The sequence below is a fragment of the Taudactylus pleione genome, unplaced genomic scaffold, assembly GCF_031769625.1.
Source record: "Taudactylus pleione unplaced genomic scaffold, aTauple2 ptg000152l, whole genome shotgun sequence".
NCBI classification, from domain to species: domain Eukaryota; kingdom Metazoa; phylum Chordata; class Amphibia; order Anura; family Myobatrachidae; genus Taudactylus; species Taudactylus pleione.
Window position 1 is genome coordinate 23,230 of NW_028284554.1, and position 16,572 is coordinate 39,801.

The 16,572-nt window shown below is 46.0% G+C and overlaps 1 protein-coding gene across 2 annotated transcripts in view; it reads right to left on the reverse strand.

The window, feature by feature from the left end:
- Nucleotides 1-16,572, reverse strand: part of MBD3 (methyl-CpG binding domain protein 3) — a 78,438-nt gene that overhangs the window by 19,515 nt on the left and 42,351 nt on the right. For both annotated transcript variants that reach the window (XM_088474280.1, XM_088474281.1), the window contains exon 4: nucleotides 5,384-5,474. In XM_088474280.1, coding sequence (XP_088330406.1) covers nucleotides 5,384-5,474 — 91 coding nt within the window. The remainder of the gene's footprint in view (nucleotides 1-5,383; nucleotides 5,475-16,572) is intronic.

Here is a 16,572-nt window from a genome sequence, read left to right on the forward strand (position 1 = left end):
GAAGAACGCTGATATGGCCGGAAGATTGCGCTCCGCCCAATCCAGGATCCGAGAGACCTCTACGAGAGCCGCCCGACTGCAAGTTCCTCCTTGCTTGTTTATGTAGGCCACGGTGGTAGCGTTGTCCAACTGGACCTGCACCGGGTGACCCTGGAGAAACCGATGTGCCTGCTGGAGAGCATTGAAGACCGCACGGATTTCCAAGATATTTATTGGAAGCTCCGCTTCTGTCGGCGTCCACCTGCCCTGGAACAAGTGTGAACCCGAAACTGCTCCCCAGCCCCGAAGACTGGCGTCCGTTGTCAACAGGACCCAATTTGGAACCCAGAACGGACGTCCCTTGTTGAGGTGGGTCGTCTGTAACCACCAAGCAAGGGACAGGCGAACCTCCGGGGTGATCACAATCGTCTGGGACTTCAGAGACTGAGGCAGCCCGTTCCACTTGGACAGGATCAGGTGCTGCAGAGGTCTGGAGTGAAACTGGGCGTATTCCACCATGTCGAACACAGACACCATGGAGCCCAGTAACCTCATCGCCGAGTGTAGGGACACCCGGCGGCTGTGCAGACAACTGCGCACCCTTGACTGTAAAGCAGAGATCTTGTCCTCCGTCACGAAGATCCTTTGCTGTCCCGAGTCCAATAAGGCTCCAAGATGCAGAATCCTCCGAGACGGGATTAGAGTGGACTTCTGCCAGTTGATTAGCCAGCCGTGCCGTTGCAGCAGTGCAATGGTCAGGTCCAAGTGGCGTAACAGGAGCTCTGGAGATCCTGCCACCAATAACAGGTCGTCCAAGTACGGCAACATGCGGACTCCCTGCAGCCGCAGAGAAGCCGCCATGACCGCCATCACCTTGGTGAAAATACGTGGTGCTGTCGCCAGGCCAAAAGGTAACGCCCGAAACTGGAAGTGGTCGCTGCGGATTGCAAACCTGAGGAACTGTTGATGGAGCAAAAGAATAGGGACATGCAGGTAAGCGTCCTGTATGTCTAATGACACCATGTAGTCCCCAGGTTCCAGCGCCAGAATGATGGACCGTAGGGTCTCCATCCGAAACTTCGGAACCCATAAAGACTTGTTGAGTGCTTTGAGGTTGAGAATCGGACGATACGACCCATTGGGTTTCTGTACCAAAAAAAGATTTGAATAGAAACCCTGGCCCCTCTGGGAGAATGGAACAGGCACTATAACTCCAGCCTGGAGCATAGTGTGCAATACCTTCCGCAGCTCCATAGCCTTGTTCCGGTCTGATGGTAGACCCGTGGTGAAGAATCGAGCCGGGGGTCTATGCCGGAAGGAGAGGGCGTACCCGTGGGAGACCACCTCGAGAACCCAAGTGTCTGTCGTAGTGGCCGACCAACACTGGGCGAACTGCAGCAGGCGGCCTCCCACCCTGGGATCCCCCAAAGGGAGGCCCGGACTGTCAGGCCGCAGGCTTGTCATCTGACTTGGGGGCCGGACGTCTGGTACTCCATGCCTGCTTCCGGGGCTTGGCCGATTTCTTAGGGCCAGCCTGTCGAGGAAACGACTGTGGTTTGGGCCTGCCCTGGGCCCTAGATGACCAAAAGGACGATGGTCCAGAACCAGAAGGAGCAGCGGCCGACGGGAGACAAGCCGATTTGGCTGCCGCCAGCGTGGCCACAATCTTATCCAGATCCGGAACGAAGAGAACTTCTCCGGTAAACGGCAACGCCTCCAGACCCTTTTTGGAATCTGCGTCCACCTTCCAGGATCGCAGCCACAAGGTGCAACGTGCAGCCACCGCTGCGGAAGAAATTCTAGACACCAGAGTACTAATGTCTAGGGCCGCCTCGTTGATATAAGTGGCCGAATCACGGAGATTACCAATCAACTCCGCCTGTTCGGCCAGACAGTCGGAATCAAAAGAAGCCTCTAATGAATCCGCCCAGCGCTCCATCGCTCTGGCAACCCAGCAAATGGCCATAGCCGGCCGTGCTGCCCCCCCCGCAAGGGAATAAGCGGACTTCAGGCAGATTTCCACCTTGCGGTCCGTAGCATCCTTAAGGGAGGACATGGATGGCATCGGCAATGTGGCACTACGGACAAGACGGGTCACGTGAGAATCCACCTGTGGAGGGGATTCCCACTTAGCAAAATTATTATCCGCGAACGGACAAGCCACCGCCAGACGTCTCTGCGGCTGGTATCGTTTGCCAGGCTGTTTCCACGCCTCCTCTAAATGGTCCACTAACTGACCCGAAAGAGGAAAGACTGTAGCATCGCCCTTCACATCTTTGAAAAAGGCATACTTAGATTTAGCCGCTGGGGGAACTTCGTCCTCAATCACCAAGGCTGTGCGGACCGCCCGAATAAGTCCAGGAATATACACTTTGGACTTAGCATCAGCGTCCTTAGTATGGAGAGTTTCCTGATCGTAAGGATCCAGAATCTCCCCATCATCAGACGTCCCCTCGTCATCCTCATAAGGAGCCGACAGAGACGCCACCGGCCGTTTATGCGGCCGCATCACAGACTCCCCTTGCAACACATCCGACAAGTGCAGTACAGAACTCGTCAGGGAGTTAACCCACGCTGGCTCCTGAGAAACCGGGAGCGGGGAAATAGGGAGACTGTGGGGTACCACCAAATGTCGTGGGAAACCCTGCATGGGTGACGACACCACTGACTGCTGGGACAAACCCATCGGTGTAAACGTGGGCTGCGGAGCTAACTGGCCCACTAAGGCTGTAAGCGCCTGAGCGAAACAAGCCCAGGGCGGCTCCTGTACCGGTGCTGTAACCGTAAGAGGCCGCGCCATGGACAAACACTGCCGGCAAAGGCCATCCGCGCTACCCTCCCCCTCCGCTAACGGTACTTCACACGTAGTACACTGTAGCCGGAGAGGAAAATCACTTTCAGACATGATGGCACCAAGTATGTGACCCCTCTCACCAATTATATATTAAATAGGTGAGAGACCACCCTGCAGCACCACAGCGCAAGGGCTTAGCAGAAAGAACAGGGACAGTAATAAAGCTGACAGTTTAGAAGAAAAGTTACAGGCAGCAGCGCTAGCACAGTCACATACAATGCAAAGAAAATCAATTCCTGCACTAACAGCGCTGCATACACAGACCTGACCACAGCGGAGGAGAGGTATGCAGGGGGACCCAGACCACGATGCTTCCTTCCAGGCTTCCAGCAGCGTTCACCATGCGTTCAGGAGAAGATGGCCGCCGAGGAGCAGAGAGGAGGCTGGCCTGGGGGAGGAGCGCTGCCACAGGACCAGTCGGCAGCGTGCAGAGAGGGCTGTGTGCAGCGGGGGAGGCGCCGGCTGTGAGACAGGGAAGGCGCGCTCCCCTGGCATGCATTTAACCCCTGGGACGCCGCAGCGCTACCACTCTGCTGCGGTCCGCTGTCCCAGGGGGTAGTGGAAGCGCAGGTTGGTCGCCTGGCTCCACGCTGCAGCCAGTCCCCAGGGAGCCCCCTGCCTGGGGACTTAGGACCATGTGACCAGCGGGGACCCCGCTGCTTACCTTTGTCCCCCTTGAATCCGGTCATGGTCCGGAACATCTGGGGTCACCGCTAGCTGTGACCCCAGATGCTCACCAGCATCCCCGGATCGGTACCGGCGGGGGTGTAGGGAAGACAGCATGGACGTCAGGACTGACTGTCCATGCTGTACATCCAGATGTGCAGCCACAGCTGCATAGAAGAAAGCTTCAGGGGCTCTTCTAGCCCCCACTCCGACAGGTGCACCCGACTCTGGCCGGGCACCAAACTAAACTGAGGTGCCTTGGCTCGGGGGCGGGGTATAGGAGGGGGGGACCCTAGTGCATCCTGGGAGGCTGAAAAGCTTAACTCTATGGTGCCCGGCGACTGACGTCACACCTATACCCCAAGGTATCCTGTGGATACCCTATGGACCCTGAAGTAGAAATTAGTTTATTCCATTTTGGAATAAGGCTGTAACATTATAAAATGTGGAAAAAGCGAAGCATTGTGAATACATTCCGGAAGCACTGTATATGCTGAGACAAATTAAGTAAAGCAGTGTACATATGGTGAATGTACACCCATCACATAGAAAAAGAAAGCCAAAGCAAACATTTATGCATACACCGCATACCAACCTTAGGGAACATACTCTGATGACGTGGCTACGGATGTGACGGATAAATTAAAAAACGCAATGTTTGGCCATATTGAAGGCTGGAAGAACTCAAAATGCAATATAGTATGAAAGACTTATAGGTGCTCTGGGAGTTTAGATTTTGATAAACTTTTCAATTGAGCCCGACCCCTGAATACTTCTCTAATTAATCAGTTACTAGAAAGCTGCCCATCTAGCTAAAGGTGAAACACGAAAAGATGTTGTTTGAACTACAGGTCTCATTGTCTGCCATCATCTGATAGCTGCCCATCATCTGCTGAAGGCTGCTACACTACGGAGAGGATTGTTGTTCTGCTTACAAGCTCTCAACCTACGTCAATTCACCCATCCAACAAATCATAGATGGACCGAATGCAATTATTCCAGTCCTTAGCCAGATCCAGGAAACAGCAGTCAACACACATCTCTGGAAACACCAAGCCTCCCCAATAGGAGTGGTGAGCCATAATTGTGCCATATTGCAGTCACTCTTCCTTAACTTGTGTGACATTATTACATTCTCAGTTGACTATCCTGTTATTTTCAGAGGGCATCCATTTTCTGCATTTAGCAAACTGCATGGTCTATCGTGATTTATATGTGACTTCTATTTGTACAATTGTCTATCATTATATAGGCTCTTTCACCCCATGTACCAATCAGAGCCGCTACCATAAATCCACCACCAACTGTAAAGAGGACAGGCAGACCACAAGGTTAAGCCATCATGGGGGAAAGACTGCAGCACAAGACACCCACTAGCCCTCTCCTCCCGTGAATAAGGTGCAGCACAATGCCACTGGGTGGGGGTGAGCACTGCAAATGAAAGACAGGGCTGTTGTGTTTAGTTCTAGCCGTGGGTACCAGCTCACAGGCCATGTCTTTGCAACGGCAGTGGAGGTGCCCCAGTCACTAAACAGTAGAGACCAAGACACCACTCACCAAGAACTGGAAAATTGCAGGACAGGTGCTGCATACGGGCACGGATAAACGCTCTCAGAACACCGCAAACACCTATTGTTTAAAATAAAATAAAAAAGCTGCAACAGCTCAGTAAAAAAATGCCCCTGACAAGCATAAGGCTGATCTCCTATAGATCTGGGGGCCTCATGAGATTTTAGTTTGAATTTTGTGCCCGCTCCTGGTAAACACACGTTTACCATCGTAACCCAGCTTTGACAAAAAAAAAAAAAAAAAATAGTGAAGACTGAACATAAATTTGTAAATTTGTGTTATTACACACACACACACAGTGAATGCAAGACTTGCCTTGTAGCCCTTTTGGCAATTCCATGGTTTTCACCAGCTCCTCTGCTATGTCAAAAGCATTTAAGCCACTCAGCTTCTTTTCCCAAAAAAGCTAAAATTGAAAAAGAAGAAATAGAAATGGCACGGGGTTAGTCCTAGGCATTTCCTAGACAAAAAAAAACCGAATATAGCAGCAACCCTCTAGAACCGCAGGGGCTATTCATAATGAATAAAATAAACCAATGAAAATTCAATATTTATAATTGTGTATAATATATTATATTTGAGAGGGGGGGGGGGGGGATTTGTAATATATTTAGAGCTGCAGAACCAAAGTACAATCAAGACTAAATGAAAAAAAAAAAAAAAATCTGCACTTTTTTTTAAAAATAAAGCACAGATGACAGCAAATTAACACCAAGCCAGAGTCCAAAATTCTAAATTTTTTAATTAAGACTGTAATAAGTGTTTAATAAAATATACAGTATATCAAATATTGCTGATAAAAACAATGTGCATGACTGGTCTTCTACACTCTGAAGCCCCCTAACACAGTACCTTTAAAGATTTGTCTGAATCAGACACATCGGAACAAATCGTTAAAAATGTGTAGTGTGTATGCACTAAATCGTGTAGTGCGCTCTCCAATGGGGTTGTCAGCCTCATCACCTGATCTTATGTGCTGCATGTAAGATCAGGCAATGAGGCTGACTATCCAATGCAGCGATATGAAGGGGAGCGGCATATCGTGCACCAGATCGCCGGATATGTCAGCCCGTCTGCGCTGGGATTGTCAGCGACATCGCTGGGTACACGCTTTAGTGTGTAGCCAGCTTTACACTCTTTGCATCAGTGTCCAGGTTAGAGAATACAGTGGAACTCAGTGCTGCTTCCATGAAATGCCACTGGACAATTAGCGGTTTGCCATCTTCCCTAATTGGACTTTACAGAATAAAGCAATTCACCTGTGGATGGACTAATCTGTGTCAACTGTATGCAAGTTATTAACACTGTTAATGGGAAATTAAGTTCCAAATTAGATCCATCTACATAAGATTCCACTCATCCTTGATCCTAAATGGAAACTTGCCATTCAGGGAATGAAGAGTAGACTTACAAAACAAGTGTATGTGTAAATAAAAAAACATACATACATAGCGCAACCCATGCAATGCACACATGCAAAGAAATTAAACCATAGATGTCCATAAATTAAGTTGTGTAATATGAAATTACACAGGGAAAAAAGTATTGAACACAAAGGAGAGGTGCAAAGAGGCATGGAGAGCCAAGACACCATCTGAAATATATCAGTAATTAGAAAGCAACCCAGCCCCTTGTTAGTGCAAATATATATAAGCTGGTTCAGTCCCAACTGATTGCCTATAAAAAGGGTGTCTCATTACCAAGGTGTCACACGAAACATCTCATGATGGGTAAAAGCAAAGAATTCTCAAGACCGTCACAACCTCATTGTTGCAAAACATACTGATGACATTGGTTACAGAAGGATTTCTAAACTACTGAATGTTTCAGTGAGCACTGTTGGGGCCATAATCCGGAAGTGGAAAGAACATCATTTCACCATAAACTGGCCACAACCATGTGCTCCTCGCAAGATTTCTGAGAGTGGAAAGAATCAGAAGAGTTGTCCAAGAGCCAAGGACCACTTGTGGAGAGCTTCAGAAAGACCTGGAATTAGCAGGTACAATTGTTTGAAAAAAAACAATAAAGTAAGGCACTTAACAGGCATGGCCTGTATGTACACTCAACAAACAAAACTCCATTGCTGAAGAAAAAGCATGTTGAAGCTTGTTAAAATTTTGCTGCACAACATTTGGACAAGCCTGTGAAATACTGGGAGAACAAGGACTGATCAGATGAGTCCAAAAGTGAACTCTTTGGATCCCATAATAATACACACCATGTTTGGGAGGCGAAACGGCACTGCACATCACCCCAAACAACCCATACCAACAGTGAAGTTTGAAGGTGGGAACATTATGGTGTGGGGCTGTTTTTCAGCATACGGTACTGGCATACTTCATATGACTGAAGGAAGGATGAATGGAAAAATGTACAGAGACAGACATTCTTCATAAAAATCTGCTGCCATCTACCAGGATGCTGAAGATAAAATGAGGCGGATATTTCAGCAAGACAATGAACCCAAACACACAGCCATGGACACGCTCAATTGGTTTCAGAGAAAGAAAATAAAGCTGCTAGAATGGCCCAGCCAATCACCTGACTTGAAGCCAATTGAAAATCTATGGAAAGAAGTAAAGATCAAAGTTCATAGAATAGGCCCACGGAACCTTCAAGATTTGAAGACTGTGTGGAAGAATGGGCCAAAAATCACACCTGAGCAATGCATGCGACTAGTTTCTCCATACAGGAGGCATCTTGAAGCAGTCATTATCAACAAAGGCTTTCAGTAAATTTCAGCAAGCTTGTTCAATACTTTTTCCCTGTGTCATATCACATAACTTAATTTATGGACATCTTTGGTTTGATTTCTTTGCATGTGTGGATTGCATGGGTTGTTGCTGACATTTGGTGAAAATTTCATTACAATAGCCCCATTACAAATATATTTATGGAGAAAACTGTTGGTGTTCAATACTTATTTTACCTGGTGTGTGTGAATATATATATATATATATATATCTCTATACATACATACATACACACACATTTATTACATATACCACTCTTGGTTGTGCAGTTGCACTATGATATATACGCACACCTTACTGTGCGTTCAACCACCCAAGGAGTGCCTTCAAAAAAAACTATTGTGGTCCAGCACCGATTTTATTAATTTCTCAATCCAGAGGATAGTATATGTAGGTAGTATATATTAATAGACCTATATTACTCCTGATAGGTGGATAGATCTATTCCTGGAGGAGCCACCAGACCATATTCTGTTCGTACAGCATATATATCAAGAAAATGGAGGAGAAAGACAATTCTTTGTTCCGGTGCACCAATAGGTCTCAGTATAAAATTCTAGTAATATATTGTCCTCAGAGAAATCTATAAAAATATAGCTTTTATTAAAATTTAAAACAGTGTAGTCAGATGTAGGGCAAAATAGAAGTTAAAGAAAAAAAAAAAGTGTGAAGCAATAAGAAAGTAATTACAAACCCCTCCTGTTGCTGCCGGTTATTTGGATTCTATTATGGACTTTTACAGCAGTACCTGTATCCTTATCATTACTGCATGTACGAGGGTTGTTCAAAAAGTAATGCCTAAATGCTCATAACTCAAATAATATGCAATATTTTTTAAACTTTGTCAGTTTGTAGTTTAATATGTCTGCTAACTATATGTGTATTTTTGTTTAGTCCAAGAAATGCCATGGAATCCAAGATGAAACAAAGAGCAGTCATTTAATTTCTGGAAAAAGAAGGCTGCAGTGCTACAGAAATCCACAGAAGCAAAGTGTATGGTGAGCGTACGACTATAGTAATGTCAGAAGGTGGATGAAGCATTTTCAATCCGGAGAATCGTCCGTGTCGACAAACCTCGTGGTGGCAGACCATCAACTGCAGTGACAGCAGAGAACTGACACAGTCGATGCCATGATTCAGAAAGACAGTCGTGTGACCATCAGATATCAGTTATGAACTTGAATGTAGCCATGGCACTGCAGAAACACTAATCAATGATTTGGCATATCGTAAAGTGTGTGCTAAATGGGTTCCAAAGCAATTAACCAGGGATCATAAGGCCCAGAGGGTGGAAGTGTGCAATGACCTTTTGACCAACTTTGAAGCCAACCCTGAGACGTTTTTGGAAAATATGTCATTACATAAGATGAGACCTGGGTATTCCTTTATGACCCAGAAACAAAATGCCCAATCAAAGCAATGGAAACACCCAAGTTCACCTAGGCAAAATAAGTTTAAATTACAGCGATTCGTAAACAAAGTTATGGCCACATTCTTCTGGGATTGCTGGGGTGTTAGTCTCATCGATTACTTGGAACAAAACCAAATTAGTGATCGATACAGTACACTAAAGAAGCCATCCGCAAAAAAAGGCCAGCAATTCCACTGTCAAATGTCATCTTACACCATGACAATGCCAGACCTCACACTTCCATGGCAACATCTGCGGCCATTGCCAAAATGGGTTGGGCAATAATGCCACATCCACCATACAGTCATTATTTGCCCCTTCTGACTTTCATCTGTTTGGCCCTCTCAAATACTGTCTCTGTGGTCAACATTTTGAAGACAGAGGTTGCTAAAAACACCATAAGTTCCTGGGTCAAACACCAACCACTGGAATTTTTCCAAAGTGGATTCACAGCTTGGGTTGAGAAATTTTTTGAGTAGAGTCATTCTGTTACTAAAACATCAAAGTATTTTACTGCAAATTTTCAAATCTGTATCTATAATAAAATTTGAGTTGTGAGCATTTGGCATTACTTTTTGAACAACCCTTGTATTACGACAATAAAGATAGTCATATATAATATAGTCATATATAATATAGTGTTTGGTTTTGTGCCCAACATAGTAGATTAATACTGAAGACCTCAAAACTATGAAAGAACACATATGGAATTATGTTGTAAACTAAAAAAAAAAGTTTAAAATATAAAACATATTTTGATTCGTTTGATTCCTCAAAATAGCCCCCTTTTGATTGGATGACAGCTTTGCAGATTCTTGGCATTCCCTCAATCAGCTTCATGAGGTAGTCTCCTGGAATGGTTTTCCAACAGTCTTGAAGGAGTTCCCAGAGGTGCTGAGCACTTTTTGGCTGCTTTTCCTTCACTCTGCGGTCCAACTCATCCAAAACCAGCTCAATTGGGTTTAAGTCGGGCGATTGTGGAGACCAGGTCATCTAACAGCACTCCATCACTTTCCTTCTTGGTCAAGTGGCCCTTACATAGCCTGGAGATGTGTTTGGGTTCATTGTCTTGTTGAAACACAAATGATGGTCCCAGTAAGCGCAAACCAGATGGGATGGCAAGGCGCTGCAGAATGCTGTGCTAGCCATGCTGGTTAAGTGTGCCTTGAATTTTGAATAAATCAACAGTGTCACCAACCAAGCACCCCCACACCACCTCCTCCATGCTTCACAGTGTGAACCACACATGCAGAAACCATCCGCTCACCTTCTCTGCATCTCATGAAGACACGGTGGTTGGAACCAAAAATCTCAGATTTGGACTCAGACCAGTGGAAATCTGTACTTTAGGCCAAGAAATACAAGGAATGGACATTAGACCAAAACAATTCTCTTGTTGTTCATCCTCAGTAGTGGCTTCTTTGCAGCAATACGGCCATGAAGGCCTGATTCACGCAGTCTCCTCTGAACAGTTGATGTTGAGATTTGTCTGCTACTTGAACTCTGTGAAGACTTTGTGGTCTCTAATTGGAGGTGCTGTGAAGTAGCAGTTTCTGAGGCTGGTAACAAATGACCTTCTCCTCTGCAGCAGAGGTAACTCTTGGTCTTCCTTTCCTGGGGCGGTCCTCGTGAGAGCCAGTTTCATCATAGCATTTGATGGTTTTTGCAACTGCACTTGAGGATACATTCAAAGTTCTTGAAATTTTCCGTATCAACTGACCTTCATCTCTTCCCCCCCCCCCCCCCCCCCCCATCAATACATTTTTATTGAGAATAAAATAGAAAAAAAATGGGGTACAGAAAAAGGAGAAAGGGGCATAGGGGGTAAAAAAACAACAACAATTATAAGGTATGAACAGGACATCCATAAATATCTAACAATGATTACAATACAAAATATAGCAAATAGATAAACTAAACATCTGAATCTCCCAAGGGAGGTTCATTTAGATTGCAAGGGGGAAGACAGGTCCAAAAGGGCTAATTCTTACAGAGGGGGCACCTCTACCATCAGTGACATAGATATGCCATGGGTACCACTTTACAATAGGTGAAGACGGAGCCCTTAGAGTAACTAGCATCCCTAATCTCCATTTCGAAATGAAACTGAGTTTTTGTAAAAACTTTGGCAAATGGGGGGGGGAGGGGACTTCCAATGTTGGGCTATTGTAGCCCTAGCAGATATTAAAATATGACCAAGAACATAACGAGCAGGTTTGGGAATAGTGAGAGGGTATCAATGTAAAAGGGCTAGAGAGGGATCTAGAGGCAATGTGAGACCTAAAACTTCCAGTATAAGGGAAAATACTTCTGCCCAAAAAGGGCGTAAAGAGGGGCAGTCCCAAAAAATATGAAAATCGTATTTTCAGAGTGGCATAAACGCCAGCAAAATTTAGAAACCGTAGGCCATATCCCATGTAGTTTAGTAGGTGTCAAATATAGTCTGTTTAGGAGTTTAATATGCATTTCAGCGTGATTAGTGCATTTAGATAGGGAAAAAAAGAGGCTAAATGGATAGATTCCCATTGTTTAAGGGTAAAGGAACATTGAAGATCAGCCTCCCATCGAAACTGAACAGAAGATTTGGTTGTCTTGTCAGCAGGAGACAACAGTAAGTACCAAAAGGAGATGGCCCCACGGGAAGAGGATGTAGATAGTCTATTTAGAATTTGGTCTGGTGGTGTTTGGAGCATGGAGGGGCCGGTATTAAATTGAGCTATCCAATGATGAAGTTGAAGATAAGCCAAGCTGATGGGCCCAATTCAAATTTGGCACATAAATCAGAAAACGGTAAAAGACGACGAGGAAAGAAAATCTGCTAGGGAGTGAATACCTAATTGCATACAGTAAAACATGGAGATTGGGAAACAAATTATCTAATGCTTGGAGGTATATGGTCCTAGTAGGGAGAGTGAAATTAAAATGAGTTGGGAGCCTTACATCCCATATCTTTAGGGTATGAAGGGCAGACTTTGGAAGTAAGGGGATTGTGGGCGTAGTTGTTTAGGTAACCATAGAATGTCCGATAAAGGGGATTCTTGAAAAAGGGCACGCTCTATGTCCACCCATGGCTTAGGCTGGGGGGGGAGAAACCAATCACACAGCTGAGAAAGGAGGGCAGCTTCATGGTACCTAGGTAGGTCAGGGAGATTGAGGCCTCCTTGTTGTCTAGAGCGTATCATACAGTTATAAGCTATTCTAGGAGCTTTGCGTTTCCATACATAAGACGTCATCAGTTTCCGCATTTGTTGTAACATTTTACGGGGTATTGCGTATGGTATAGCACGGAACAGGTACATCAGTTTGGGCAGTAACATCTTGAATGCCGCTAGACGGTCTAACCAGGAGACCTCATGATTCATCCAAGCAGTGGTTAAAGTTGTCAACTGTATCAGCAGAGGGGCGTAATTAACAATGAACATTACTAATAGAGGAGGGGATAGAAATGCCTAGATAGGATAGGGAGAAGTCCTTCCAAGAAAAAGGAAAACGTCCTTTCAGGGATTGAAGGATTGTAGGGGGAATGTTGATAGGTAGAGCTTCCGTTTTAGTTGTATTCAATTTGTAATAGGAAGCAGCACTATAGTTGTTTAAAATATGGTGGAGGGGAATCAACGAAGTCTCCAGATCAGTCACAAACAATAAAACATCATCTGCAAAGAGACACAATTTATGAGAAGTGTTACCTACTGAGAGACCAGGGAAATCAGTGCATGAGCGAATATTTGGGCGAGCGGTTCTATATCCAATACAAAGATTAGTGGGGAGAGAGGGCATCCTTATCCAGTGCTGTTAGATATCTGGAAAGGTGAGGAAAGGAAGCCGTTGCTAAAAATCCGGGCTGAGGGGCCAGTGTAAAGAGCATTGATGGAGCTAAGAATATCGCCTTGGAGTCCAAACCTGTATAACACCTGGCGCATATAGTCCCAATGGAGTCTGTCGAATGCTTTTTCAGCATCTAGTGATAAGAGGAGAAGTGGTCGATTATTATGCGAGGCCCATTCCACCAGGTCCAGAACCCTACGTGTCTTGTCGGGAGCCTGACATCCAGTAACGAAGCCCACCTGGTCAGGGTGTATTAACTGAGGAAGTAGTGGGTTCAGACGATTAGCTATTAATTTAGCATAGATTTTAATGTCAGTGTTAAGAAGTGCTATAGGTCTGTAGTTTTTACAGTCAGAGGGGTCCTTGCCCAGCTTTGGGATAGTCACAATTTGTGCCTCCACCATTTCGGCTGGAAAGGAGCCAGTTTTAGAAGCCTCTAGATATAGCTGTAAAAGGATTGGGGAAAGGACGCCTCTGAATTCAGAGTAAAAAGAGTTAATAAAACCATCTGGGCCTGAGGCCTTACCCTTAGGGAGTTGCCTAATTACAGACCAAGCAAAAATTATACAATAATGAGCGCAAAAAATATATCAAGATATCAAAAAGATATTTAATAAACAAAACATATCTATAGACACATTCATAAAATAGCAGTTAGCACAATAAGTATTAGTATACATTAAAAGACATACTGATATATCCTCAGAAGTAGTTAATAAAATGCTAAGAAATTAATGAACTCCGTCTAATGAGAACTCAATTTAGGGAGCAGTCAATTAGTGTGCTTTTTAGACAAAATGATGTTCAGTTGCCTTTATATGGATAGTCTTATCCTTCTCTCCAGAGAAAGTAATTTCACCATCAGTGTTAGATCTTCACTCTTTATAGTTAGTGTCCATAAATTAATCCATATTAGCAGCCCATAGATGACAGATTTTAAAGTCAATCTTACCACTGTTGCTGTTGGAAATAGTGGGGGTTCTGCGTAATCAATCTCCACTGTTCTATAGAGTATGAACTGCCACTGATGAGGGCAGTAAAGCTCTGCTTCCTCTGTTGCTGCTGTTCCAGGATGCAGGCTGACAGTGGAGAGGAATGGCACACTTCACAGGAGGGAGCAGGATGAAAAGCACACTTAAGGTGGGTACACACTACGATATGCTCCCTGAGCGATATCGTGTAGTGGTGTCCCCGGCAGGCTGTGCTCAATGTCGTTCATGACATTGAGCACAGCCGCTGAACGGTATCATTAACGATATCGTTCAGCGCCGGGCTCTCTCCCCCATTCCCTGACATGCAGCAACCTGACGAGATCGTCAGGTTGGCCTGCATGTCAGCCCGATGAACGATGACGAACGACCCGCGGGAACGCGAGTCATCGTTTTGATGTTAAAAATGGACGACTGAACTATAATATAAATATATATATAAAAAAGATATTTTCCCTTCTATAAGGGCACATATATATTCCCTTCTATAAAGGGCACATTTTTTTTCCCCCCCTTCTATAAGGTCACATCTAAAAAAAAAAAAAAAATCTCCCTCCATAGAGAATTCCAAGGGGGGGGGGGCATGGTTTTAAGAGGCTACACCTCAAAAACTATAGGAGGTACAGATCTGAAATTTGGCTGGCCAAGTACAACTGTCACTGGGTGCTGCATGCCAAGAATGCACCATTATAAAGATAGGACTTTTCAACTAGTTGCACAGCCTCAGTAGGAGCCTCCAGCAGGTGTAGACATAGTTGCTTCACTTGGGTGCAGCAAGTTGGCAGTCGTTTGCAGGCAATGGTAGCAGCAACGGGGACATCGGCGGCGGGCGTGTCGGCGGTTGGGTCCAGCGGCGGGCCTGGGGGAGGGGAGTGGGGGGGGGGGGGGGGGAGTTGGGGATTGTGCCACACAGCCAGGGGAGCCCTTTCACTGGGCCCCCAGCCGCAGCATCACCCCTGACCGCTAGTCAGCCCTGGCCGGGGTTCCCTGGAGAGTTGAGGGCCCCCCCAATAAAGGGGTTCCCCTCCTCAGGGCACCCCAGGCCCAGACTGGTATCAGTAAATATCAAGTTAAAATGCTATGTAAAGTGTGGTGCATTTGAAAATATAGATATTGGCTTTTGCTGTGGAACTACAGTTCCCAGCAAGCCTATTTCGCATGCTGGTACTTTGAGAACCACAAGTACCAGCATGCGGGGCATTACGGGTGTTCTGGTAGCTGTAGTTCCACAACAAGAGCAATATAAAAAAAAAAAAAAACCTGTAGAAAAACAAGAGATATGGTAAGAACTTACCTTTGTTATCTGTTTCTACGAAGTCTATAGGGTCCACAGGGTTGACCTTGGGGTATAGCTGGATCTGGATCCACGGGCACCACGCAGTTAAAGCTTTGCTGCTCCCAGGATGCACTTGGGTCCATCCTCCTCTATACCCCGCCCCCGAGCCACAGGCACCTCAGTTGGTAAGCAGCTAAGGCCGGAGGAGGAGACTAAACAGAGAGAAGGAAGACTGGAACACACAAGAAACCATACTCACAGAAATGGGAGATGGAAAACCGGTGACCAGCCACACAGCCCATTTGAAGCCAGGTGCGTCAGGGCGGGCGCCCTGTGGACCCTATGGACTTCGTAGAAACAGAGATAACAAAGGTAAGTTCTTACCATATCTCTTGTTTTCTACTTCAGGGTCCATAGGGGGTCCACAGGGTTGACCTTGGGGATGTCCCAAAGCAGTTCAACTAAGGGCGAGGACGCTCCTGTGCTGAAAGGTGTACCCGGCGCCCAAAGGATGCATCCTGAGAGGCAAAAGGTGTCAAACGCATAGAACCTCAAAAACGTTTGAATTGAAGTGAAGTGGCCGCCTTACACAGCTGTACAGCGGAGGCGCCACGTCTAGCAGCCCAAGAGGGACCCACAGAACGAGTGGAATGAGCCTTAACAGAGGCTGGCACAGGTAAACCCTCCTGTGCATAAGCCTCACAAATAACGGAACAAAGCCAACGGGCTAACGTTTGCTTGTTGGCAGGCCAACCCCTCTTGTGAAAACCGAAGAGGACAAACAAAGAATCAGACTTCCTAACCGAAGCAGTCCGGTCCACATAGATTCTAAGTGCCTGGACTACATCTAAGGAAGCCTCACCAGCTGAAAGATCAGGTGACTGAAAAGCTGGCACAACAAGTTCCTGATTAATGTGGAACTTTGAGACCACTTTGGGCAAAAACTCAGGACGAGTGCGGAGCACCGCTCTGTCCTGGTGAAAAATCAGAAAAGGAGGGCGACAAGAAAGCGCCGCCCAATTCTGACACCCTCCTGGCAGAAGCAATTGCCAGGAGAAAAACGGTCTTAAAACGTCAGCCACTTGAGCTCCACCGACTCAAGCGGCTCAAAAGGAGTACCCTGCAAGACCCGTAGTACCACCGCCAAGTCCCAAGGGGCCACCGGAGGCACGAAGGGAGGCTGGATCCTGAGAACACCTTGGAAAAAGGTGTGAACATCTGGCAGTGTAGCAATCCGTCGCTGAAACCAC